Source organism: Scylla paramamosain, chromosome 4, assembly GCF_035594125.1.
Source record: "Scylla paramamosain isolate STU-SP2022 chromosome 4, ASM3559412v1, whole genome shotgun sequence".
NCBI lineage: Eukaryota > Metazoa > Arthropoda > Malacostraca > Decapoda > Portunidae > Scylla > Scylla paramamosain.
The window spans coordinates 29,779,527-29,804,526 of record NC_087154.1 but is presented as its reverse complement, the minus strand read 5'-3'; the positions used below and the strand labels follow the sequence as shown (position 1 = coordinate 29,804,526).

Sequence of the window (25,000 nt, the reverse complement as noted above, 5' to 3'; positions counted from 1 at the left end):
CGCCAAAGAAAATATACTTGTTCCCAATTCCTTCACTTTTAATTCCGCATTTTTTTGACTGCAGTAAAATCCCGTAGAAGGCGTCATTGGTGAGGCTGGATCCTAGGTGGCTCTTAGGTACTTTTTCCCGTAAGCAAGCTGGACCTTTAGCGGCCTCAAGTCTGCAAAGTAGCCTCGCCCCCTCCCTGCGGTAAAAGCCTTGTGTGGGTAAAGTAGCGTTATGAACTCCAAGCGAGTGTGGTGTGTCGTAGGCATGGTGGTGAAGGGTGGTGGTGCTGCTTGTGGTGGTGCTTTGTTTGTAATATTTAGAGGTGGTGTCACTTTCAACGTTGCTATTAGTTGTAGTCTGTAGACAAGTGCAGTCGTTTCCGTCTCCTACTGCCTCGAGCGACTCTGTTGTCTTTGCCGCGAGTGTCTCTGGCGACCTGTCAACACAATGTATTACTTGCTCGTGTTTAATTACTTGCTGAGGGCTGATTGTTGTATTTTATTTTATTTTATTTTATTTTATTTTATTTTAGGCAACACACATGGCATTTAAATGTACAGTGTTCAGTTAATGTCAAGGGAGCCCGGGGAGTGGTGCGAGCCACGCCTCACTTTGATCAGTGTGCGTGGCGGCCCTGGCTGCCTGAACCTGCCGCCTCGTCGAATGGGTAATTACCTCTCACCGGAGACCAGTTACTCGACGCCTATGCCTCGCCCTGACAGCCTAGCATGTTTTTGCGTAAATGTTGCAATAACATATTACAATACGATATGTTTAGCTGTTTTTCGGTCGTGTAGTTTTGCTTCAGAAACACACCACGCAGAGCTGCTCAGGTCTCGCTAACTGTTTTATGCGTTTATGGAAAAAAAAAATCATCCAAAGTGAAATGCAGAAAAATCATCTCAAACTTTATTGTCTTCGAAGCATGAGGATTTTTCATTTCGCCCGAGTGGTTCATTAAATTCTTCATTGGTAATTCTGACAATCCTCCTGTGATGCGACGCGGGGGACGCTTGAGAACCTGATGTAAATTGTTTCCAGTTTCTTCCTCAGGTTTTGCATTAAAGTGTGTATGCACCTACGAGTATGTCTGCTTGTTGATTTATTACAGAAGCTATTGAAGTGAAAACACAAGTAATATTCGCTGCAGGATATGGAAAACAGCAAACTTTGTCTGGCCAGTACACATATAATATGACGTTCCTAATTCCGCGCTTTTAATTGCATGGGAAATTATCGTGTATGTAAGAGACAGCAACAGCAACAGCAACATTAGCGATAACAGTAACAGTAGCAGCAGTAACAGCAGCAGCAGCTGGAGCACTGGCAATAGCAATTGCAACATTACCAGTCCTTACCTCTGGTCGACGTGAGCGGTGAAGTACTGATGCCAGTTATCGGCGCGGGCGGAGGATGTTTATGGGAGTGATAGTAGCGCACAGCCCGCCCCATCGAGCCTCTCTTGACGTGAAGCAGTTTAGCAGCGAGGGGCGACGTGAGGCTATTTGGTAACGAGCGACATCGGGGTGATTGTAAAGTTCTCGTTGTGAAAAAAGGGAATATACTTTTCATGAACACGCTCCACTCCCACGATTTTATATTTGTGCGAGGTGCAGCAAGGACAGGCGTTCATACGAGTACCGTGCCATCCATTGCATAATATTGGCTTCACTTTGTTTTCTCTTAGCTACTTATGCAACCATGCGGAATGTAGGGTAGACGCCCTCCTGTGTCACACACACACACACACACACACACACACACACACACACACACACACACACACACACACACACACACACACACAAAGGAGTATATCTTAATCTTCTGGCTTCCTGTTCCTCTTGAAGTGCCGATCTGTAATTTAATCTTCTATACAACAATAAATACATGTATTTTAAAATTAATCATTTTCACACAATATAAGACTCCACAATCTCCTTTTCTTCCCGTGAAATATCTAGACTATATCAGAAATGGTTCCTTAGTACATAAGTTTCCTTTTTCATCGAATCCGTTCTCTCCCTCATAAACTGCTCACAAATCGTGTATTTTATCACCGAAACCTTTCGCGAACTGAAATGTCCCTCGCGTGGATCGCCAAGAATTCGTCCCAAGCTGCCGGAAATCGGAAATAGTGGATTTCTAGTCCAGGTGACAAATTAGTGCCGCGGGTTGAGTGGTGAGGCCGTGTGTGTGTGTGTGTGTATGTGTGTGTGTGTGTGTGTATGTGTGTGTGTGTGTGTGTGTGTGTGTGTGTGTGTGTGTGTGTGTGTGTGTGTGTGTGTGTGTGTGTGTGTGTGTGTGTGTGTTTGCGGAAGTTATTTCTTTTATTCTGGCACTCCCCGCTGTGTTGGAGTGAATACCTGAGTCAGAGCCAGAACGTACACCTACTGAAGCCTATACGTGTGTACGGAGGGAAAGTTCGTTGAGTATACCGATCATTGACAGAGACATGTGGGATGAAAAAGAAAAACATTGTGTAAATTACTCCATGAAAATAAAATGACCAAGGAAACAAAGAAAAACAGAAAGAGACAAGGGACAGAGAGAGAGGAAGAGTGCCATACTGCTGCCAGCCTCCCTTTGGCATCCCTGGCAGCGGGCCACTCTGACCCTCTCGCTCGACCCGCTATTTCCGCAGCTCCCCAGGCTAGCCCTGAGTAATGTTCATCCGCCTTGTACCCGCGAGACACCACTTCCACCTCCATCACTGCTCCACCTCCATCTGTGCTCCATCTGTCTCCCTGCACTCCACTACTACCAACACCACTATCACCATTACTACACCTCCGTACCCTATGGCCCTACACCTGTCTCATTCTACAGTTGGACGCTTTCATCACATCCCCACCTCCCGTGTCTCTACATTCGCTCTGCCTCACTATCTCCTTTACTGCATCTCCGCTAACGCCTCGTATGAAACACTTTAACCTACCTTTCTATCTGTAATCATGTGTTCATCTCGTTTTTGTCTTTACGCTGAATGTGAAGTTTTTACGCGTATTAGATTAATACTCCTCCGCGTGTGTCTGTTACGAAGATGTTGCACATTTTATACTCATTTTATACACATTTTAGTCCCTCCTGGCCGCAATAACCCGTCCCGTACGTTACTGCGGGACGAGATGCGTGGTGCGATGGAGTTAGCGGCGCGGCCAACACCTCGTACGCTCCCTGTCACCGGTAACGTAAGAGGACAGGTGCCTCACGCGTGCCCCTTGTTGTCCCCTGGCGTGGAGGTGCTGCAAGATGACAGGGCCTCGCTTTCTGACGCTTCCCTTCCCTCACTGACTGTTTTCCCTCTTCCACTATTTCCTCCTCCTTCTCTTCCTCCTCCTCTTTCTCCTCCTCCTCCTCCCGGTTCCTGTCTCAACTGTCAGGTTCAAGTGTGATTTGTCTTCTTTCTTCTTTCTTTCCGTTCGTTGCCTTTACGTGGATTTTTTTTTTTTAAGAGAGCACAGGTGTTAGGTGTTACGACCTCCCCTCCTCTCTCTCTCTCTCTCTCTCTCTCTCTCTCTCTCTCTCTCTCTCTCTCTCTCTCTCTCTCTCTCTCTCTCTCTCTCTCTCTCTCTCTCTCTCTCTCTCTCTCTCTCTCTCTCTCTCTCTCTCTCTCTCTCTCTCTCTCTCTCTCTCTCTCTCTCTCTCTCTCTCTCTCTCTCTGGGTATACACCTGCGCGCTTGTGTATTTCTTTGTCAGTATTTTCTTTCAAACTTGCAGGGATGTCAACAATGTGTTTGCACGTTGAGATTGACGTAGAGAAATATTTCAAATCTCTTTTTCAAATACTTGCTGAGAGATGACGTATTTCTTTGTAATATGTAATATGCATGGGATTAAAAAAAAACGTGAAAAGTTTTTTTTTTTCTTTTTTGGTCTGCGTAATGAAATGATGTTACTTTCATGTTTTCCTGAATTCAAGAAAGTGTACCCGTGAAGGTTCTGAAAGCGAGAGGTGAGGCTTGGGGTCATCGGCCGTATGAATTAAAGCTAACGAAGGTGTGTGTGGATCAATATATAGAAAGAGAAGTATTTATATAAGAGATCCCAGCTAACAAGGAAAGCTACACTCGCCTGGCTGCCAAGCGCCTCAGTAACAAGCAGGGCAGCAGCGACCTCCACACACTCCTGTCATTCCTGACGGAGTGCCGCACTGTATGTGTCTCCTGTGGTGCTTCTTGTCCTTTGAGCGCTGATGCCGGTATGACGCCTACTAATAAAGTGGTTTCACTGAACAAAAAATAGAAATATTAATGGTAATACGGCATCGATTATAAGTACGTGGTTTCACAGAACGAGAAAAAAAAAAAAAAACAGATGGCAATAGGACACCTATTATTTCAAGCAACTGTACTTGGTTCTACTGAATAGAAATGAAACTACACGAACTAAAATGCCTGCGCTATTCCATTATCCCTTTTGGTACTGTTGATGTCTTTCAGGATTATACTCTGAATCATAACGTTTTATTCACTTTGGGAAGGCGTATTACATATTCCTAAGAGATTATGCATTAAAATTCTGCCAGAGGCCACCACCACCACCACCACAATCATTTCATCCGTATTTCTTCTTTAAAACTTGGTTGGCAGAGTTCTGGTTTAGATGATAATAATGCACGAGCGCAAGAGAAACCAGAGAAGTCATAACATATTTTTCAGGCTCAGCAACTCGCGTGTCACAACGGCACTTGCTCCAGCCTTCCTGTGCTTTGTGATTCCTCCATCATCCCTTCCTCCTTTCAATCTTCCTTCCTTGCTTTCTCCTTGCCTTTATCACAAAGTCCCTCCCTTCCTCCTTCCTTCATTCTTCCTTCCTTCTTTTCTTCCTTCCTTCCTTCCTTCCTTCCTTCCTTCCTTCCTTTTTACCTCACCTCTCCTTTCCTTTCCTTCTCCCTTCCTCCTTTCTTCCTCCCTTCCTCCCTCCCTTCCTTCTTTCCTTCCATTCCCCCTCCTTCCCATCCGTTCCTCCTTCCTTCCTGCATCGTCCAACACCTTAGGATGCTCACGCTACGGAAGGCAGAGGCAGCAGGGTCTCCATTCAGTCACACATGCAGGAGGTGAAACCAAGCAAGCCACCCGTTAAGACACAGAACTGAAGGAAATACAAATATCTCAGACGTTATACCCTTATCGAAGGATACAACAAAAGGGTTCGAAAGTCTTTGTGATATAGCGTCTCAAAAAGAATTGCTTGAGTCAGCTTTTGATAATGGTATGGGAAAATCATAATGCCCCGCCTCTTTTCCCATTCAGTTGACCGCGCAAGACTCAATATCGGCAAGTAGGATAGCGTTTTTAGCCTTTTTGAAGACTGTTAGGTAAGTAAATTTCACTGTGCTGCACGTGTTCCTCCTCTTCTCCTTCCTCAAGGGGCGGAATGAAGTTGAGTGGAGTGACATGCTAGACTAATATATATACGTTCGGGGAAGGCCGGCGCTCCCAAATATTCCAAATGAAAGTGCGTGAGAGTGACACAGGCAAAGGCCGCGTCACTTTAGTAAGTTACAGCATAAAGGGATGACACTGTGCCTTCCTCTCCATTCCTCTCCCCTCCCAGTGCATCGGCTCCATCCCTTCCCCTCCACCAGTGTCTATCCGTACTCCTCCACTCTCTCCATCCCTTCTCCTCCCCTCCATCCTTGATTCTCCTTACTCTTTCAAGTCCGTTCCCTTTACTCAGCTTACTCCTCCAAGTCCTCCTCCCTTCTACTCCTCCTTTCCTCGCGTACCCTGCCTCTTCTTACACTTTCGCATCTTCCTCCCTTCTCCTTTACTTTTTTTTTCCCTTTCCCACCTCGTCCTCTCCCCTCCACACTTCCCCCTTACTCTTACACTCCCTACTTCCTTCTCCCCTTTCCCACTTCTACTTCATTATCTCGCCGCCACTCCGCCTGCCCTGCCTTGAGTCACGACCGTTTGTGAGTGTGTCGCGTCTGTCAGACGGTCGTTCATGCTAGCACCTTGCCTCCCACCTCGCCTCCCTCAGCAGGTCGTCTTCGGGAGATGCACTTATGAGAGACCGACCGCGTTTTGGATCCCGTCTCGCTCTTGGCTGAATAAATAGAAAGCGCTGCTGCAATGGACTCGTCGATATTTGCTTTAAATCAGTCCTGGAGTCTAAAATAAACACTGCAGCACAACTCAGCCGGCTTGATTTTTTTTCTTCTTTCTTTTCCAGTCCTGCGTTTGTCTACGTTCCCCTAAGTTTATAATGATAATGCCTCTGCGCCAGATGATTGTGCGTCAGTTGTCCCGCGTCTCTCTTCTCGCCGGCAAGTGGAGCGTGGAGGAAGGAAGATGATGGCGGAGGCACAAGGAAGAGGGATGAAGAGTGATGATCCGTGGCGGCAAATGACTAAGGGAGAGAATATGACCGAGCCTAATAACATCCCTCAAGAAGAAAAAACTGAGATGGATGGAGGATATCAGAGAGAGAGAGAGAGAGAGAGAGAGAGAGAGAGAGAGAGAGAGAGAGAGAGAGAGAGAGAGAGAGAGAGAGAGAGAGGGGGGGGAAGGGAGGGGAAGGAAGGGGGTGACTTTCACCTGCCAGCACCTGATATCGGGTCTTCAGGCTTAGGTCGCTGAGAGACTAATGAAGCTGGAGTCTAACAAGGTCGTTAGTGTTGTTGAGTCTGTAGGAGTTGTATTACAGATGTGTGCCTCTTCCTCTTCGTCTGCTCCTTTCCTGTTCCTTTTTCTTACCCGTATCTCCTGGCAGTGTCCCTATTCTTCCTTCTGGTTGTTGTTGATTTCCTCCTCCTCCTCCTCCTCCTCTTCCTCCCGTTTCTTTTGGTCTTCCTCATCATCGCCTTCGTCTTCCTTTCCTTTGTCCACGATACCGCTGTTTTCCTGCTGCTGCTCGCCTCCCGCCTTATTGTGATGGTGAATATGTTGAGTACGTGACGTCTCCGTGCCCTTTGTGCGCCGCCCCGGGATCTGCCACGTACAGACATGGAATTAAGGGGATAAGTTTTTTTTTTTTCTGTTTATCATTATTTTGTCGAGTTACTGCGACCGTAAATGTTAGTTGATAGGGATTTAAAGGGAGAGAATATGACATGTGTTGTGTTCGTCGAGATCAGTCTCAGTTAATGACGTTGTACTCAAATTGTTTTTTTGTTTTTTTTTCAGTGTGACTGAATAGGTTGCGTCAGTGTCGTCCCTCGGAGAGTCGACATCTTACTGTTGCGTCAGGGGCTTCTCCCTTCACGTTTCACTCCAGTAAATGTCGTCCATCATTCTTCGTAAACTATTGCAGGAGAGGCCCTGAGGAATACACCTGGAGATCGTCTGCTCTCATCCATCCCTAGATTGAAAAATCCTGAAATCCCACGTGGCTGCAGTAATTCAATCAGAGTTGGGGCGTCTCTCCCGGGGCACCAAAGCCTTCTTCAAACTGAATAATTCAACGACACTCCTCAGGAGAGTACTTTTTAAATTATTTCTGTCTGTTAGGGCTGAATTATCTTCCAGTCTGTGGCGCGTTACTAAAAAATGTTGCCTAAAATCTTTCCCGTGCCGGGAATCGAACCCGGGCCTCGCGGGTGAGAGCCGCGTATCCTAGCCACTAGACCACACGGGAATGTGTAACATTGGAATTCTTTGATTGTACTGATAATAAAAAAATAAAAAATAAATAAAGAAAAAGTAAAAAGAATAAATAAATAAATAAGTAATTAAGTAAATAAATAAATAAATAAATATATGTATATATATATATATATATATATATATATATATATATATATATATATATATATATATATATATATATATATATATATATATATATATATATATATATATATATATATATATATATATATATATATATATATATATATATATATATATATATATATATATATATATATATATATATATATATATATATATATATATTAGTGTATTGAATATTGTATAAGCTACTAAGGGCAGATCAGTGGCAAATACTCTTTTAATGCATTTAATAATACACGTGAAGTTTTAATGGTGTGTCACTAGAGGAAAAGAAATGTGTGTTCGACGTCTGTATACTGTATACAATTGCATCGTAACTTGTCATAGAGATTGAAGTTCATCATTCTTTTGTTAACTAGCGGCAGGCTGTACTGTTTGTAGGTATGAAGTCCCCGCACCTGCAGCAGCTGCACGTCGCGCCTCTCTCGTCAAGCTGCTGCTTCGGGGTCTCCTCCTCACTGCCATAGCAATGCTTTTGTCTCGACATCAAAGCTCCTAATCATAATTAGACTCAAGATCAAAGCCCTACCTTCGTTTCTAATTTGGAATCTAGTCAGACAGTCTGTCCCGCACCGTGAGTGTCTCCTCGGGTGGTGAATCGCCGCCGTGCAGCGACCTGCCCTGGTACTGCGCTGCCCCGCCTTGCCCAGGGAGGATGTTTTCAAGGCACAAGGGGAAAAAAGACGTGTAAGTGTCGTCCTAAATCAGAAGGATATATTTTCTGCGCAGTATCTCAGGAGAGTGAGGCATTTCATAAATACTAATCATAAGATAATTATGATGTTCGGGAATGTTTTTGTGGGGAGACTTTTGATCTGTTCACCCAAGCCTTTCTTCCTTCATTGATACACATGAGGTCAGTGCGGCCAGTCCTCGGGGGGTCACAGAGGCTCCTGTCCTGATGAAAGGGAGAATGGTCGCCTTGGGTTATAGTCATTACAGGACACAGGACTGGGTGCGTGGAGGCAGGAGGGGGAAGCGCTCACCGCAAAGCCTCTGAACTACTTACAGGCTTCCTTCATTGGTTTAAGGAAGATCTGCGAATAAAGTCACCATCCTCATTGACAACACCTTGTTTAGTGACCCACGCTCTTTTTCCTTTTATCTGCCGAGGTTTTGCGATTAAGAACCCCATAACCTTCCTGCTTTCTCCTTTTTATCATCATCATTGTCCCCTACTCGACTCTCCGCGTATCTTTGTGTTAGTGTCCCAAGGTGTCAGTGGTTGTGTAAATTGTGGCATTATCCGACGGTGTGTGTGTGTGTGTGTGTGTGTGTGTGTGTGTGTGTGTGTGTGTGTGTGTGTGTGTGTGTGTGTGTGTGTGTGTGTGTGTGCGCGCGCGCGCAAGTCTTCTTGTGTACACAACATCTTTGAACCAAACGTTTATACTGTATAAGACTTAAAATGAAGACTTCAAAGGTAGATTTGACTTTATCGTTCGTTTTATCAGTGCTCTGTGTTTAGATAATCTTTTTCAAAATGTTCAAACCATTAAAAAATAAGACGTTTATTCATATCTCTATCAAAGGAAGGTATTTTCATCTCTGCGTTTTATTAACAAACATTTTTCACTGTGCTGCAATCAGCAAAGCAGAGGTGATGCGCGAAGCGCTGGTGCTGCAATTGTTACGCTCTCGGTGCCTGCCTGTGGGAGAACAAGCCGTGCAGTTCCCGCAATAAGAAATCATGCCGCTAGGGATCCAAAAATATCCAGCGTGTGAGGTTGATTGATTGCTTACCGGTTTTCAGTGACGATTTAGATAGAGGTCAGCGCTGCACCATTAGTAAACAATACATAGGTGGAGTGGGAGCGTTCCTCGTAGTTCAGAGAAATGAGAATAATAACAGTTGCCTCGACACTCACTTCTTTCTTAAGTCTTTTGTTTCTTCAGGTTGTGGGAGGTAAAAGAGTTATTTATTTCAACATGTACGCCTGCCGCGTTACCTTTCCACTGTAGCGACTAAAGGAAGAGCGAAAAGCTGTTTCAAAAGAGCTCTTCATTGTGACGTTTATAGAGTTTGTGTTAAGTATCGCTCATTTTTTATCTAGATTCTGGTTTTCAGTTTTTACTAAATGCAGCAGTTTCTGTCTGAATTCTAAGGCTGTGTTTTTTTTTCTCTCTCTCTTCTTCAGATGGATCGCACGTGTACCCTCGTGATGTGTGGGAGACATCAATCAGGTAAGCTGTTGCATTCTTTATTCCACATCCAGTGTGTGTGTGTGTGTGTGTGTGTGTGTGTGTGTGTGTGTGTGTGTGTGTGTGTGTGTGTGTGTGTGTGTTTGTGCGCGCGCCTCCCGATTCTTATCCAGACTTTATTGTTTTGCTTCTCGTCCCGCGTTCTTCCAAGTCTCCGAAGATGAGTTTCTTGCTCCAGCCTCCTGTCACATTTCCTCGCCGCCTCCTCCGTCCCTGGCTGGAGCATTCCTTTCACGGCATCTTAAGTTTTGCTTGCATCAAGATTACATATTCTTAACACCAACACAATTTTTTTTTTCTCGCCTTTATGTTTTGACGTCTTATCCCTTCCTTCCTCGTCATCGTTGTTCTGTAGTCCATTTATTTCTGCTATTTATTTTGTTTTCTACTTATGATAGTGTTGTGAGTACTCTTCCTAATCTTTCAGTTTCAACTCCCTTACCCTCCACTTCTGCATCCTCCTCCATCCTCTTCTACATCGTCATCCTCCTTCCCATCCTATTCCTCTTTCTCCCCTCTCCAAATTTTTTCATCCTTAAAATCTTGTTGCGAGAACCCTGCCGTGTGAGCCTCGGAGTGAAAGCCTCGCCCAGAATGCATGAGTGACCGAGGGCGGAAAAAATAACCCAGTAGCCTCCTCTCCTTGGGCTCTCGAGGGATCTCCAGCACGGTCCGGCCGGGAGAGGCTGTTGGTGGACGAGCCTTACTTAGCAGGCGGTGATGGAGGACCTGCTTTGAGCGGCCCTACAGGAAGGAATTGTGAGGGGGCTGCTGCTGCGTGGCAAGAGGGTGCGTTTGAGGGGATAGGGAGGCGGCTGTTGTGTCTCGGGGAAAAAACACCTCTGAAGCCTTCTGGGAGACGGTAGAAGAGGCAGGTACAGAGCAGCCTCCCGTGTTTGTGAGGCTTCAGGTAAAGGAGGAAAGAGGATGGGTTTGAGTACCGGCGACTGACAGGAAAATAAAGAATATTGAAAAAGTGTGTTGAAATTTTGTACAAGTTTACGCTCATCCTGTGAAGTATTAAAATTATGTAGAATGTTTTGTGCAGGTTTTACGAATTTCGTTGAACTGGAAGGGAAAAGTTTCATCGCCGTGTTATGTTGTAGTCCCTTTAGTAGACTGAGGCAGAAATAATTTCATGAACTCTTTTTTTCCTTTTGGAACAATTATATATATATATTTTTTTTTTATATTGAAGTTCGTATATTTTGTCTTTAATGACTTCTATACGGCGCCAGAAGTAAATAATTGAATCCGTTAGCCAATCAGTCATTCATTTTTACCGCAGGACGTGTGGGTAGGGGTTTGGAGAGGAGCCACCTGCCATCTCTCTCCACTGAGCAGAATAACGAAATATTTGCCTGTATTGTAAATTTATTCACCGATAAGAAAAAAATATATAAAAAAATTTAAAATCTTTCGCCGTAACTAAGTAGAAAACGTACATCACTAGGCACGTGTCCCTGTGTGCATGTGCGTAAATGTAAACGAATGTAGCATCAGTGTGTGCGTGTTTTGATGAGTGCAGCGCCGCTCCCTCTCGCCCATCCCAAGGTTTATTATTCGGGAACAATGGAATTAATTTCGGCGATAGACTGACACACCTGGGAATTGTAGGAATGGGGCCGGACAGGTTTCCATTCCTGCCCAACCATCGTCATTCTCCCATCCCCGTTCCCTTCCCCCCTCTCATCCCACTCCTATTCCTCCCTTACCATTCATTCATCCCCTATCCCATCCTTCTCCCTCCTGCCGAAAAAAAAAAAAAAACACGAGTTGAAATTGAAATATTTATTTTTATACTCGTATCTATATATTTTTTTCCGAGTGTTTATTTATTTCGCATTGAACTGAACTGAATTCCACGTTGCTGTTATTTTTTTTTTTCACTTATTTTAGTGTATGGTTTAAAATATACCAAAATAATGTTCACGTGGTTCTCTTCACTAGTCGAAGTTTAAGGTCGAGTCGTCTTCCGCCTGATCTAGCTACTTTTTTTTTTATTTATTTATTTTTATTTATTTATTTATTTATTTTTTTTATGGGCAAAATATAAATGTGAATTGTAAAATCGAAAACGAGAGGAATTTGTGGTGCTTTAGTTTATTTGTTTCGAAAGGGATGATATTTGTTTTCAATTTACGTATCGAGTATATATTCTTGTGTGTGTGTGTGTGTGTGTGTGTGTGTGTGTGTGTGTCTGGACGGTGTTTGTTTTTAGTTCGACGTGGATGTTGAATCTTTGGGGCCAAGCCTTCGTCTGCAGCTTCCTTGTATTTCTCCCCGCCATCAAACATTCAGACCCTCGCTGCGCTGCAGAAATACGAGGACCTGAATAAATGACGCCTCGGAGAACAAGCAAGAGTCTCTCGCACCTGCACTGCCGCCTGGTGGAAATGTACCTCAGGAAATGGAAGTCAATCAGGTTATAAATCACGTGCATCTAGACGAAAGGTAACCGGAAATAGCAAAGTGGTGATGCTTTAAGAACATGTGAACACAAGAAATACACGTGGCAGTTTCCGTATGAAATTTTGTTTGAAGAGGAATGAGAATATTTTCCTACGGTGGCTTGGAACAGACTGTGAGAGAGATGAGTGATGAAATATGAGAAGGTTTTCGTCTTATTAGAATACAGATACGATGATATTGATTATAATGATGATAATGAAGAATGGTTGAAAGTGTGTATGGAAAATATCGTATCAGTAAGTTTTACTTCGGAAGAGAACAAGAAACGGGATTAAAGAGATGAAAAAAAAATGCTTTCCTTTGCATAGTTTCAAGAGCAGAAGATCCCTGGTATGGGGCAGAGGAGCGGGAAGGGCAGGCAGTGGATGCTTCCCTCCCCCCCCACACTTGAAATATTCTGGTGTCGGCAGGAACAGAGGCGGGGACTGTGTGTGGCTTCTTGGGGCTGGAGGCTGTCATGTCCTCGGGCGCAACGGAGAGCCAGTGGGGCGGGAGAAGACAGCTGTGGTTGTAGGAAGAAAAGCTTTATATGTTGTGTGGCGCTACATGTAGTTTTATTTAGAATTAAAATGCCCACCACTTACGCTTATGTAAGTTACCCGAGTACTGTTAGAGATTGTTATGGCGAGTCCTGATGTTCCTCCTTCGTAAACCAACTCTTAGAGAGATCCATCATTTTCCATACACTTCGAGAAATAGAATAGTACTCCAAATGATTATATAGTGCCTGCTAATACCTCTCTTACGGAACACTTCAGTCCAGGAGGGATGCAAAACACATTACACGCTACAAGTCACTGAAATTCCCCGTTGGTGGCTGACTTCATCCCATAGACCCCCCGGGGCATAGCAGCGCCTCGTATGCACCGCGTAAAGAAGGGGAGGAGTTGCGTGTCATGCTGGCGAAAGTTAGCGTGTTGGCGGTCCATTGCCGGCGCGCGTGTAATGGAGAAAATGCATGGGAAAGTAAGGTAGACAAGTGTGAGGATTGCCTGCAGGTGGTGGGCGGTGGCTTGACACAAAGAAACGCAAAGGAAGAACAAATATCCTGTGACATTTTGCCCCTTACGAGATTGCGACAAATTATACTATACTAAATAAAGTGGTCGTCAAGGTGAAATGGAAACGGTAGAGAATACAAAGGAAGAACAAGTAACAGCAGACGTTGGCTCTTACCAGATTAAAGTGCGATAAACCGTACAATCTTAAGTGAAGTAAGAGTAAAGATGAAATTCTACCGTTCCCTCGAGGCGCTGGTGGCAGGAAATGGGGAAGAAAAAAAAGAAAAGAAAAAGACGATGCCGCTTGGAAATTGAATAACATCCTCATTGACTTTCATTACCCCAGGAACATTTTCACCCGAGAGAAGACCACGAGAGACTACTTCTTGCTTTGCTTTGCTGTTCTATGGTGCCCTGTGTCTTCTTCATGTTTTGCCGCTCGTGATTCTCTAACGCTTCTTTGTTTTAGAATCACTGCCACGCAAATACTCTTGTGAGCTTTGATGAAACATGATCCGGAAGAGGAGAAATGGAAAGACTGAATGATAATCGAGGAGAAGGAAAGAGAAATTGTATACTGATTCAATAAAGTGGCGAAGAAAGGAATGAGAGAGAGAGAGAGAGAGAGAGAGAGAGAGAGAGAGAGAGAGAGAGAGAGAGAGAGAGAGAGAACAAAGAGTAACCTTGGTACATTACGTATATTCCACATTTACCCTCTTCTTTCCACGTCCTTAATCTGCAGGGGAAGGGAGAGCGAAGAGGGAGGGAGGGAGGGAGGGAGAGTGGCTGGTGGTTTTGTTCTGAAATAAGTAGTGTGGCGACGACTGTACGGAGAACTAACTCACCCTATATTGTGTGGCCTTACTTGACATGTATTTAGTTTATTTATTTATTTATTATTTTTTTTTTTTTACGAGGTGTGTGGTACTAAAGGTTTCTGTTTTGTCTCTTCTTGTAACTTGAATCGCTCTAGGAGACTAAACTGTCCTGCTTCTTGGTCTTCCTTCTTTTGTTAACTTTTCAGGAGTGGCAAAGTAACAGGCTTTCCTCCGTTCCGCTTATTTATACTCTCGTTCGACTTCTTATTTGCGTTAAAAGAAGAGAAAAGTGAACTCATACTAAACCAGGAGTGCTATACATCCTCTTGAGGCAAAGAAGAAAGCTTTTTTTCCCCCCATTTTGTACTCCGAGTCGAACAGTAAACTCAGACTGCAGCAGGATTACTCTTACGTTCTCTAGAGGGAATATGCACAACAATCCTAATTCATCCTCTGTTTCATTATCACCTTTCCTACTCATCTGTCTCATCTTTGTCCCTGGTGTGCGTGCATTCCTCATATATACACTGAACTGAATCAAGAACATTATTGTCATTTAGAGCGAACCTATAACAATCCCAATTCAACCTCTACCGCCTTTCCTGTTCATCTGTATCGCATTTGTCCATCTAGACACTGAGCTTAATCTACCATTTATCAACTCAGCCCCTGTGGACACCTGGGTATTGATCGGGGCACGGCAGGTAAAGGTGTCCGTGGAGTCTCAGAACGGGAACGATAATTTATAGACATATTAACTTTAAAAACTTTTATCACCTGCCCAACTGCCTCTGCTTTTATCCGATACCGCAGCGTGTGTCTTTGCAGCCTTCCCAGTGTTCGTACCTCGCTTGTGCAGGAATAGGAGAGGCAGGGGAACGAGGAATGGAGGCAAGGGAAAAATAGTAGGGAATATTTATAGGGGGGGAAGGAATGAAGCTAGGAATACGAGGGGGAGGAAGCAATGAGTGAAGATTCGTAGCAAGGATATAAAAGGAAAGAAAAAAATAAATGGTGACGCAGGAAGGATAAAGATAAAAATGGGAGGGGAAAGAAAGGAAAAAAATGGAAGAAATACTGTAAGGGGGAAGAGATGGAGATGGGGATGATAGGGGAGGAGGCAATGCGTGAGGAATCGTGAGAAGGAAAGGAAGAAAAATTACCGGAGAAGTATTGGGGGAGAAAGAGACGGAGCTACGAATGGGAGAGGAGGGGAAAGAAAAAAAAATACTGGGAAAAAATGCAGAGGACACAGAACGAAGATGAGAATGATAAGGAAGGAAGCAATGAGTGAAGAGTCGCAGGAAAGAGGAAAAGACAAAACTAGTTAAAGATGTCTGGGGAAGTGAAGATAAGATTAGGAGAGGAATAAGAAAAAAAAAAAAGCAGTGAAGAAAAAATATTCAGAAGAGGAGGAATGAAGATAGAAATGACAGCGGAGGAAACAGTGAGTGAGGGAAGGGAAAGAAAAATAGCGGGGGAAAAAAAATATTGCGAGAGGGAGAGATGCAGATAAGAATGGAGACGAAAAAGAAGGAAAGGAAAGGAAAGGAAGAGAGAAAGTGAAACATAGTAAGAGGGAAGAGATGAAAATAGGAAAAAGAAAAGGAAAGGAAAAGAAAAAAAGTGTAAAAAACATTGAGGGGAAGAGATGGGAACAAGGAAAGAAAGAAGGGAAAGAAAAAAATGGAAAAGTGTTGAGTGAGAAGAGCTGGAGATAACAGAAAAGAAGAAAAGGAAAGGAAAAGAGAAAAATGGAAAAAAAGAACACTAAGAGTGAAGATTTGGAGATAGGGAAAAAAGATGAAAAAAAGTAAAATAAAAAAAAATAGAAAAATCATTGAGATGGAAGACATGGAGATACGGAAAGGACCGGGAGGAAGTAATGGGTAGGGAGGAGTCGCCATGCACGCGTCCTCTCATCACCAAGTCAGCCCGTGAACGAACCATTGGTGCCGCCGCCCCGTGCAGGCAGTGGCGGGAAGGGATAATGACATTCATGACACATCCTCAACTTGCAAATTTCATCAGCATGTTTAATAGTAATAAGCTTTTTTTTTTTAGATAAGGTAACGCGGGTTTAACGAAGTCCGTGGCGCGTGCGGTGAATTGTAATGGAGAGGAATCTTTGCCTTAACCGTCCAACGACTTTTCGTTTTCCTATCTCTTACATACGACTGGCTAATGGGGAACAACGAACCCTTTCCTATTCTACACTTGGAGACTACGAGTAGAGACCGTATTCCTCTACGTATCGTCTTCCTATTTCTTCAGTGTAGCAGGTGTTAGTGGAAGTTGTTTGGGATTTTCAAAGATTAAAATGAAGCAGACTTAAGTGGAAATCATTTTGGATTTTCAGATGTGTATTTCATTAGAGTGTGTAGAAAATAAGCTGCAAGAAGACGTCAGGCCCAGACGTGGCAGTCCTTGCTTATAATTTTAGTGATAATTTAATAAGTATTCTGCATCACCACTCATAAGAACAAGATTATTCATTTCCATGCCCTTTCAAACTAGTCTTAAGGAGAGAACAAAGCGTCAAAGAGAATACGAACGCAAGTGTAGCTTATCACAAACAACCTGATCAGGGCCAACATGTCTGGTACGTATTGTTTTGCAAGCACGCCTTTCGTAAACCTTTCTCTCTCTCTCTCTCTCTCTCTCTCTCTCTCTCTCTCTCTCTCTCTCTCTCTCTCTCTCTCTCTCTCTCTCTCAACTGCCATGAAAAGTGAGGGCGAGGTGACGGTGGCGAGTGACTTTTCCCCTGCAACACACGTCTCCAAACGGGGTGCTCGGTGTCCGGATTACAGCCTCTCCTTGTACCGGGTGCGGCCTCTTGAATGCGTAATGAGAGCCGCGCTAAGGGAGGAGGCACCACCGGGGACAAAAGAGGCTGATGGTAATTGCTGTCACAGGAGAGACTGAAAGAGAGGGACAGACACACAGACAGACAGAGGTAAGGATTCGAGTTGAAGGTAACGCTACACGAGGGATGCTGTTGCTTTGTTTTGGTGAGGAGCAGGAGGAGGAGGAGGAGGAAAAAAGAAGAAGAAGAAGAAGAAGAAGAAGAAGAAGAAGAAGAAGAAGAAGAAGAAGAAGAAGAAGAAGAAAAGGAAGAACGAAAAAAGGAACAGGGAGGAAGGATATGAAAAAAAAAGTGGAGAGGACAGAAAGATAATGTTGAAGTGAGAAAAACATCGACACAAAAAAAAATAAATAAATAAACGAAAAGGAACATCCTACACCTAAGGCTTTTTCTGTAATGAGGCTTTTCCTCCTCCTCCTCCTCCTCCTCCTCCTCCTCCTCCTTCAAGAGCATTGCATCAAATATTTACTAAAGTCACCCGTCTTGCAAATACCTCGTTTTTTTTCTTTCTCGCTCAAAGTCGATGCGAATTTCTCAGAAGAGTCAAAACTAATTCCATCTTTCATCTCCTGCCTCTATTTTCTTCCTCCATCACATTTCTTCTCCACCCACTCGTGTCCTCTTCCGTTTTCTTCTTTATCTCACTGAACTCCTCCACCTCCTCCTCCTTCTTCTCCTCCTCCTCCTCCTCCTCCTCCTCCTCCTCCTCCTCCTCCTCCTCCTCCTCCTCCTCCTCCTCCTGCTTCTATTCCGCTTCCTCCGCCCCACCTTATTACTTAATTCTAGCGATCAACACTCCTCTTCTCGAAACCTTCCCTCACAGATGTGCCTAAAAACGAGACGCTTTTACCTCTCCTTCCCTCCATCCCTCCTTCTCTCGTTCCCTTTCCTGGTATTCTTCACCTTCACTTGTCTCCCTCCACACTCAACCGAACCCTTCTTTCCCCTCCTCAGCCAGCCCTCCGCTCCGTGTCCCGTCACCCAGCGCTCGTCATTCATGCCAGTGGGAGTGGTTTAATAATATATTTCAGGGCTTTTCCTCTCTCATTCTCACTCTCTTCTCCTGCGACCTCACCATCATCGGGCGAAGCGCCAAAATACCCTGTAAAGGAAAAGAAAAAAGGCTTAAATCGATTAAAATTCCCGACGCCTCACCCACTTGACGTCTGGCGCAGCTGTTCCGGAGCATTATGAACGAATAAGAACACAGGGGAAGACCAACACCTCGACGTGCTATGGCCCACACGCTCCCGGGGGTTTGTTCTCCGGGGCCTCATGCCATCAAGTTCGCCAGGCCACCGCACCAACTCGATTCCCCGCGGAGCCGCCTCGGGGTGCATACAGATGGACTATTGGCTGTGGTCTAAGGCGCGGAGGAGGCGAGGGAAAAGGAGAGGAGGCTCGCAATATGAAATTCCATGTGAGAATTGAGGTCGTGCCCCCACGAGATCTCGGTGGTAGAAACCTTAAATCCAGATCCCACAGCGGGTCGCCACACCACAGCCGACTCTTGAGGGCACGGAGTGTGAGGATAAGGGGGTTTTGGAAAAGAGTTGGTGGTGGTGGTGGTGGTGGATCAAGGTGTAAGAGTGGGGTTAGTGTTAGTGTTACTACTGCTGCTGTTATTCTTATTATTGTTGCTGTTGTTCCTGGTGCTGTAGTAGTAGTAGTGGTGGTAGTAGTAGTAGTAGTAGCAGTAGCAGCAGTAGTAGTCATAGTAGTAGTAGTAGTTGTTGTAGTAGTAGTAGTAGTAGTAGTTGGCAGAGCGAAGCTAAAGTGAAGGATTGATTTCAGCCTCGTTGGCGCAGATGGTATTGAAAGAATGATCGTGAGAGAGAGAGAGAGAGAGAGAGAGAGAGAGAGAGAGAGAGAGAGAGAGAGAGAGAGCTTTCTTGTCCCTCTTCTCCGTTTTCTTCTTCGTCTCTTAATCTCCCGGATCTTTAATCTCCTCCTCGCTTCCCTCCCTCCTTCCCTGCCTCCAGTCTCTCCTCCTTCTTGTGCTCCTCATAATCTTTCCCCCTTTTGGCCTTTTGTCCTTAGCGTTCGTGTTTGATTTTATTACGCTTCTTGTCTTCTCCTTCTCAAAAGACCCAATTTCATATTTTTCCTTCTTTTTACAACCTCCTGCCTTTGTCCTAACCATTCCGTTTTACTTCCTCGCGTTCTCGCCTTTACTTGCTTCCCTCTCACAGTGGCGGCGGTTCCTTGGTTCCTCGGCCCTTCGAGTAACGCGTCTCCAATGTGTTAACGTTGATGTGTAATTAAATTGTGAAATATTTTGAGTCAGCTACCGAGTGATCCGAGGGTGAAAAGTGGCTTTTGTGTTATAACAAAAGGAGGAGGAAGAGAAGGAGGAGGACGACAGGAGAGGAGGAGGAGGAGGAAAGGAAAAGCGAGAGATGGACGGAAGGGGAAAGGAGGTCTCGGAGGAGCGGCGTAAGACGGAAAACAATAGTAGAGGAGAAAGGAATAAAAGTTGATAATGGGCATATTTTATCATATATCAATAGTCTTTTGGTATTTGATGATTTATTTATCTTTCCGCTGGATATTGGAGTGAAATGTTTTGGGGTTTGTGTTTGGGGTAAAGAACAGTGTCTGGCTGGCCGGGGGACGCAGCCGCCTGGGAAGAGTGGAGGGTAAGGTGGTGGAGGAAGAGTAGGTGGAGGTGGGGGGTAATCTTCTTGCCTCTTGCCTCGCCGTGTCATGGAGGTCGTTTTAATGTGTGAAGGATAATAAAATAGAATAGAGTAAACGTGCAGCTTCCTCCTCCTCTCTCTTCATTGCTGCTACTACCACTACTACCATTACTACTACTACTACTACTACTACTACTACTACTACTACTACTACTATCACCACCATTAAATAACATGAATAATGATGTGATGATATAATAATAATAATAATAATAATAATAATAATAATAATAATAATAATAATAATATAAAGAAAGTAAAAGATGAAAGGCTCCTTTAGCTCCTTTCTTGTTTTGTGGGAATATAAAGCTTACGAGGAAAGGTTCTCAGCCTCGCCGCTCGTCCCTTTCAGTCGCCTTTCACAGCGCCCAGGGGAGACACCCGTGTGCCAAGGGACGTAACGGCATAAACGGGATAAAAGTCTACTACTACTACTACTACTACTACTACTACTACTACTACTACTACTACTATTACTATTGCTACTACTACTATTGCTGCTGCTGCTGCTGCTGCTGCGACTGGATAGTATTCTAAACAATAATAAAAACAGTAATAATAATAGTAGTAGTAGTAGTAGTAGTAGTAGAAGTAGTAGTAGTAGTAGTGGTGGTAGTAGTAGTAGTAGTAGTAGTAGTAGTAGTGGTAGTAGTAGTAGTAGGAGTAATAATGATAATAATAATAATAATAATAATAATAATGTATAAACGTGCATGTGAAAATTCTCTCTCTCTCTCTCTCTCTCTCTCTCTCTCTCTCTCTCTCTCTCTCTCTCTCTCTCTCTCTCTCTCTCTCTCTCTCTCTCTCTCTCTCTCTCTCTCTCTCTCTCTCTCTCTCTCTCTCTCTCTCTTTGTGTGTGTGTGTATGTATGTATGGGCGGGGCGTTGGTGGTTACATAAAGACCAGGAAGACCTTGACATCTTGAGTAACAATTGACGTACCACCTAACCATTCCCTGACTCAATCATTCACTACTGCTGCCTTGCCTTCGTCGTCAGGGTCATGTTCTTCCTCACCTTTTGTTTCCCGGACGCTTAATCGACCTACCCCATCCTCAGGGGGGCTACGTGTGTCACTAGCACAATGGTGGGTCTTTTTTTTTTCAACTTTTTCACTTTTTCCGTCGCTGAGATACCCCCTCGTCTCTCCGCTGATTAGTCCTCCGCCGCCGAGGACTTGGATGCCTGCTAGAACAATAGGAAGCTACTCGATGCCCAGAAAGGGTGTCCAATGCTGCTGTCAGGAAGGCTGGATGGGTGACTTCACTGGGTTTATTGCTGATGTGGGTGTGGATGAGGATGTTGCTGTGGTATGTGGATGGGTGGGAGGTTTGTTGTTGATGTGGGTGTTGGTGTGCGTGAAGATGTTGCTGTGGTATGTGGGCGGGTGGGATTGTTGTTGTTGAGGTGGGCGTTGGTGTGCGTTGGTGTGCGTTGGTGTTGCTGGAGTATGTAGGGTGGATGGGAGGTACTGTGGCTGTCCTTTGATTTGGTGTTAGGTGTTCTGTTAGTGTACCAATAAGTGGTGATGAGAGTGGTAGTTGCAATGGTGGTGGTTCTGTAGCATTGTATTCTGAATGTCTGAATTGTGTGTTGCTGCATAGAATCTTTCAATTAACGTGTGTGGCAATGGACTTTTTAGGTCTCAGTACGTACTTTCACTTGAGGGCGTGGTGCTGCGTTGTGTCTGGAATACCTCAGTAGACCCTTGCATTCGAGAGACGGTGTGGGAGTCATAGGGTGTGATTACCTGTGTTCGCGATTGCTTCTATTTAAGGATTAGTATAAAAGCACCGTACATATGCAGGTATAGTGGAAAGAAAAGTAGAGCAAGCAGAGAACTAGTTAGAAAGATGATAAATTTTGCTGGGGTGCGCGAACAGTAAATGATTGGGAAGGTCTGTGTCATTTAGTGGAAGCAGAGAGGCTGATTATGTTGATGTACGGGGGAAGTGGGGAAGTGGACAGTATCTTGAGGTGAGATGATATGTATAAGGCTATAATAAGTAAAGGCCGTTTTTTTTGTTTTTTTTTAACTTTTATTTTTATTGATATTTTTTCACTCTACTTGCGAGTTACGAGATGTAAAAATTAAAAACGCGTCTCCATATTCCCTGGATGTTTTAAGAATAGATAAGAAAGACGAAAGGTTAGAATCATCATCATCATCATCATCATCATCATCATCATCATCATCATCATCATCATAACCAACATACTAGCATCCATCTCATCATCACGATCATGATCATCACCACCACCACCACCATCACCACCACCATCATTAACCCCTTCACTTTCCCGAGGCTGTGAATCGACCTTAATGACGCTGAAATCTAAGGAGGCAAAAATCAGTTTCCCATCATTATCTTCCTCAATTTCCTTCCCACGTCACGCCCACGCAGAGAGGGACACAAGACCCGCGCCTGCTTCTGAAAGTGATACGTGTTCCTTCTTCCTTCCTTCCTTCCTTCCCTCCTTCCCCTTCATCGTTCCATTAATCCTTTCCTTCCGCCGGCTTACTCGAGTCTTTGTTAGCTTGGTCCTCCACGCCCTCCACCCTCTTGTCTCCAGTAGGCCTCGCTGTATGGGCTTCTTGACACGGTTCCGATGCACTCCTTGCCTTTTGTCACTCATCGCCTCTTCCTCAGTGCATTGTTCAACCCTTTATCCCTCTCTCCTCTATCCCTTCAATATGAGAGCTTTTGTTTTATTTGTTTTTATATTTTCATTTTTCTGATGTTTTTTCTTTTCTGTACGTTCTTTTTTTGTATTTATTATGCCACGTTTTCTTCTCCGTAACTATTTTTGTGTTACTTTTTTTTCGCTATCCTTTTTTTTTTTCATTACGTCTTTAAACTTCTCGATTTTCATTATTTTTTTTTCACTCCTGTCTAGACTATGTTATTTATACTTTCATCATCGCCCCGTTATCCCCATGTATTTTTTTTTTTACATATTTCCTTTAATCTCCGGTGACTTTTTCTTCTTTCAGTATATACTTCATTATTTTCCTTTTTTCTTTCCTTTTTTTTTTTGCCTCACTGACCCTGCTTCTGCAACACCCTGTATCACATTTTCTCTTTTTACATCTTTATCTCCGCCCTGCATTCTTTCTTCTTCAGTACCCTTTCTTTATCCCATGCTTCTAATTTTAGGTGTTTTCACTACTATTTTCCCATTCCCTTTCTTTTCAACTTTGCTCCCTCTTCCGTCCATTCCTGGAGCTGCATATTGCACTTCTAGGAACATTTCTGACCTTCCACTCGTCTTTATCCCCTCTCCCATCCCTATCCCTCATCTCACTCTCTTCCCCTCACTCTCTCCCCCCTCCGTCTCTCCTTCCCATAGTCCCTCCTTCCCTGCAGCATTCTTTTCTCTCCCTCCGTCATTTCTCTCCCTCATCTCTCCTCCCCTCAGTGTCTCTTCACGCAGCTTTTCTTTCTGTCTCTCCGTCTCTCTTCCCCTCCTTACCTCCTCTCCGTCTTTTATCCGCACTCTCTCTTCTCCCTCCACTCCTTCCCAGCAGCTCTCCTTCTCTCTCTCCCGCTCTCCATCCCTCCTTATTTCCTCCTCTTCGTTTCTCTCCCTCCTTCCGTCCTTTCTGTTCTTCCATCTCATTCCCTCCTGCTCTCTTTCCTTGCAACTTTCCTTTCCCTCCTTCCTCCCCTCCTTTCCTATCAGTATGCGGTGTGTGTGTGGCGTGTGGTTTGGTATGCCGCTTAGACTTTCTCCTTACCGCGGCTCAAAACTCTCCGCGTGACAGATTCCCGACCTCCCTCGCTGCTGGGGTCGGTCGGGAATCGCACGTTTCACTTTGCGCTGCAGCCTTGAGTAATACATATATACATGCCGCCCGCCGTGCTTTTAGGTTCTTTTCCCTTCTAGTGCGGGATTTTTCGTGTTTGTGTGAGGGGGGCGGCAGGATATGTATACGTGTTTTTCTTTTCGTTCGTTGTGTTTTGTGGTCTTGATTTTTGTGGTTTCGTGTATGTTTGCGATTTTGTTTTTGTGTTTAGTGTGTTTTGGATTGTTGCCAGATTTGAGTCTTAACCCTTTTGCAGTTATGACAATCCTTTGTTCAGATTCAGACCACTAGAAAAAAAAAATAGTTTGCAGAGATATATATATATAAAAAAAAAATAGGTTAATTTAATCTTTCCTAAGCAACAGAGTTATCTAAACGGTTGTTGAAGAAAAATAAATGTCTAAAAAGTAGTACATGATTATATATATATATATATATATATATATATATATATATATATATATATATATATATATATATATATATATATATATATATATATATATATATATATATATATATATATATATATAAACAAAAAACTTGCTAACACTGAAAACAAAATTTATACATTGAAAGCAGTTTATACAGAAAGGCGTTCAGTACAAACAACTCTCTCTTGGGGATCTTTGCGAACAGGAAGGTGTGAAATGTATAATCACTAACACAGAAGAATTTGTTCTTTGAAGCTTTACACGTGAACTTTAATTCCTGAAAGTTTTAACGCCCCAGGCACATAAAGAACCTTCAATATGTATACCTCTAATATCCTCTTAAGTTTGCTACACACACCTTTCGAGAAATTGTCGCGTCTTGGTCGGTTTGCGGGATGAAGTAAAGGTGAGAGCAGTCGACCTCCTTCCATTCATCTCTCAAGCCTTCATCAGTAAATTTGTACCTCGCTTCTTGGATGGCAAGGAGGGCAGGAGAGCTGGGTGGGGCAGGCCAGGATGGGGCGAGGCAGGGGTAGGGTGAGATGATGGGGTGATCGGGTGAGCCGCAGCGTCCATCAGAGTCTAGCTTCACCCAAAACTCTGAATCCTGTTATCTCCTCCCCGTAACTTCCACCGGGGAGTTTTATTGCTTAGAATTGTCGTAACTTCCCTGAAACTTGCGACGGAGCGACTCTAGAATTTCGAGCGTCTCTCTCTCTCTCTCTCTCTCTCTCTCTCTCTCTCTCTCTCTCTCTCTCTCTCTCTCTCTCTCTCTCTCTCTCTCTCTCTCTCTCTCTCTCTCTCTCGTAAACTAATTCCACGCCGGTGATATTATTTTGTTAACGATAATGAATCACCGCCGCCTAACTACCTCCAATGACTCACAAATAATACTAATAATAAGACCATCTTTTCTTATCCGCCCCTGTAACTCACCTTCACACTTCACCGCATGACTGTAATTTTCCGCGG

General features: G+C 44.0%; 1 protein-coding gene and 1 non-coding gene across 5 annotated transcripts in view; one reads left to right on the top strand and one right to left on the bottom strand.

The window, feature by feature from the left end:
• LOC135099955 (uncharacterized) overlaps positions 1-25,000 on the top strand; it is a 216,848-nt gene that overhangs the window by 110,920 nt on the left and 80,928 nt on the right. For all 4 annotated transcript variants that reach the window (XR_010268461.1, XR_010268460.1, XM_064002698.1 and 1 more), the window contains exon 3: positions 9,868-9,913. Coding sequence is in view for 2 of the 4 variants with exons in the window: in XM_064002698.1 (XP_063858768.1) it covers positions 9,868-9,913 (46 nt within the window). In the remaining 2 variants the exon portion in view is untranslated. The remainder of the gene's footprint in view (positions 1-9,867; positions 9,914-25,000) is intronic.
• Trnae-cuc (transfer RNA glutamic acid (anticodon CUC)) lies at positions 7,503-7,574 on the bottom strand. The gene has a single exon. It is a non-coding gene; the product is annotated as a tRNA-Glu (tRNA).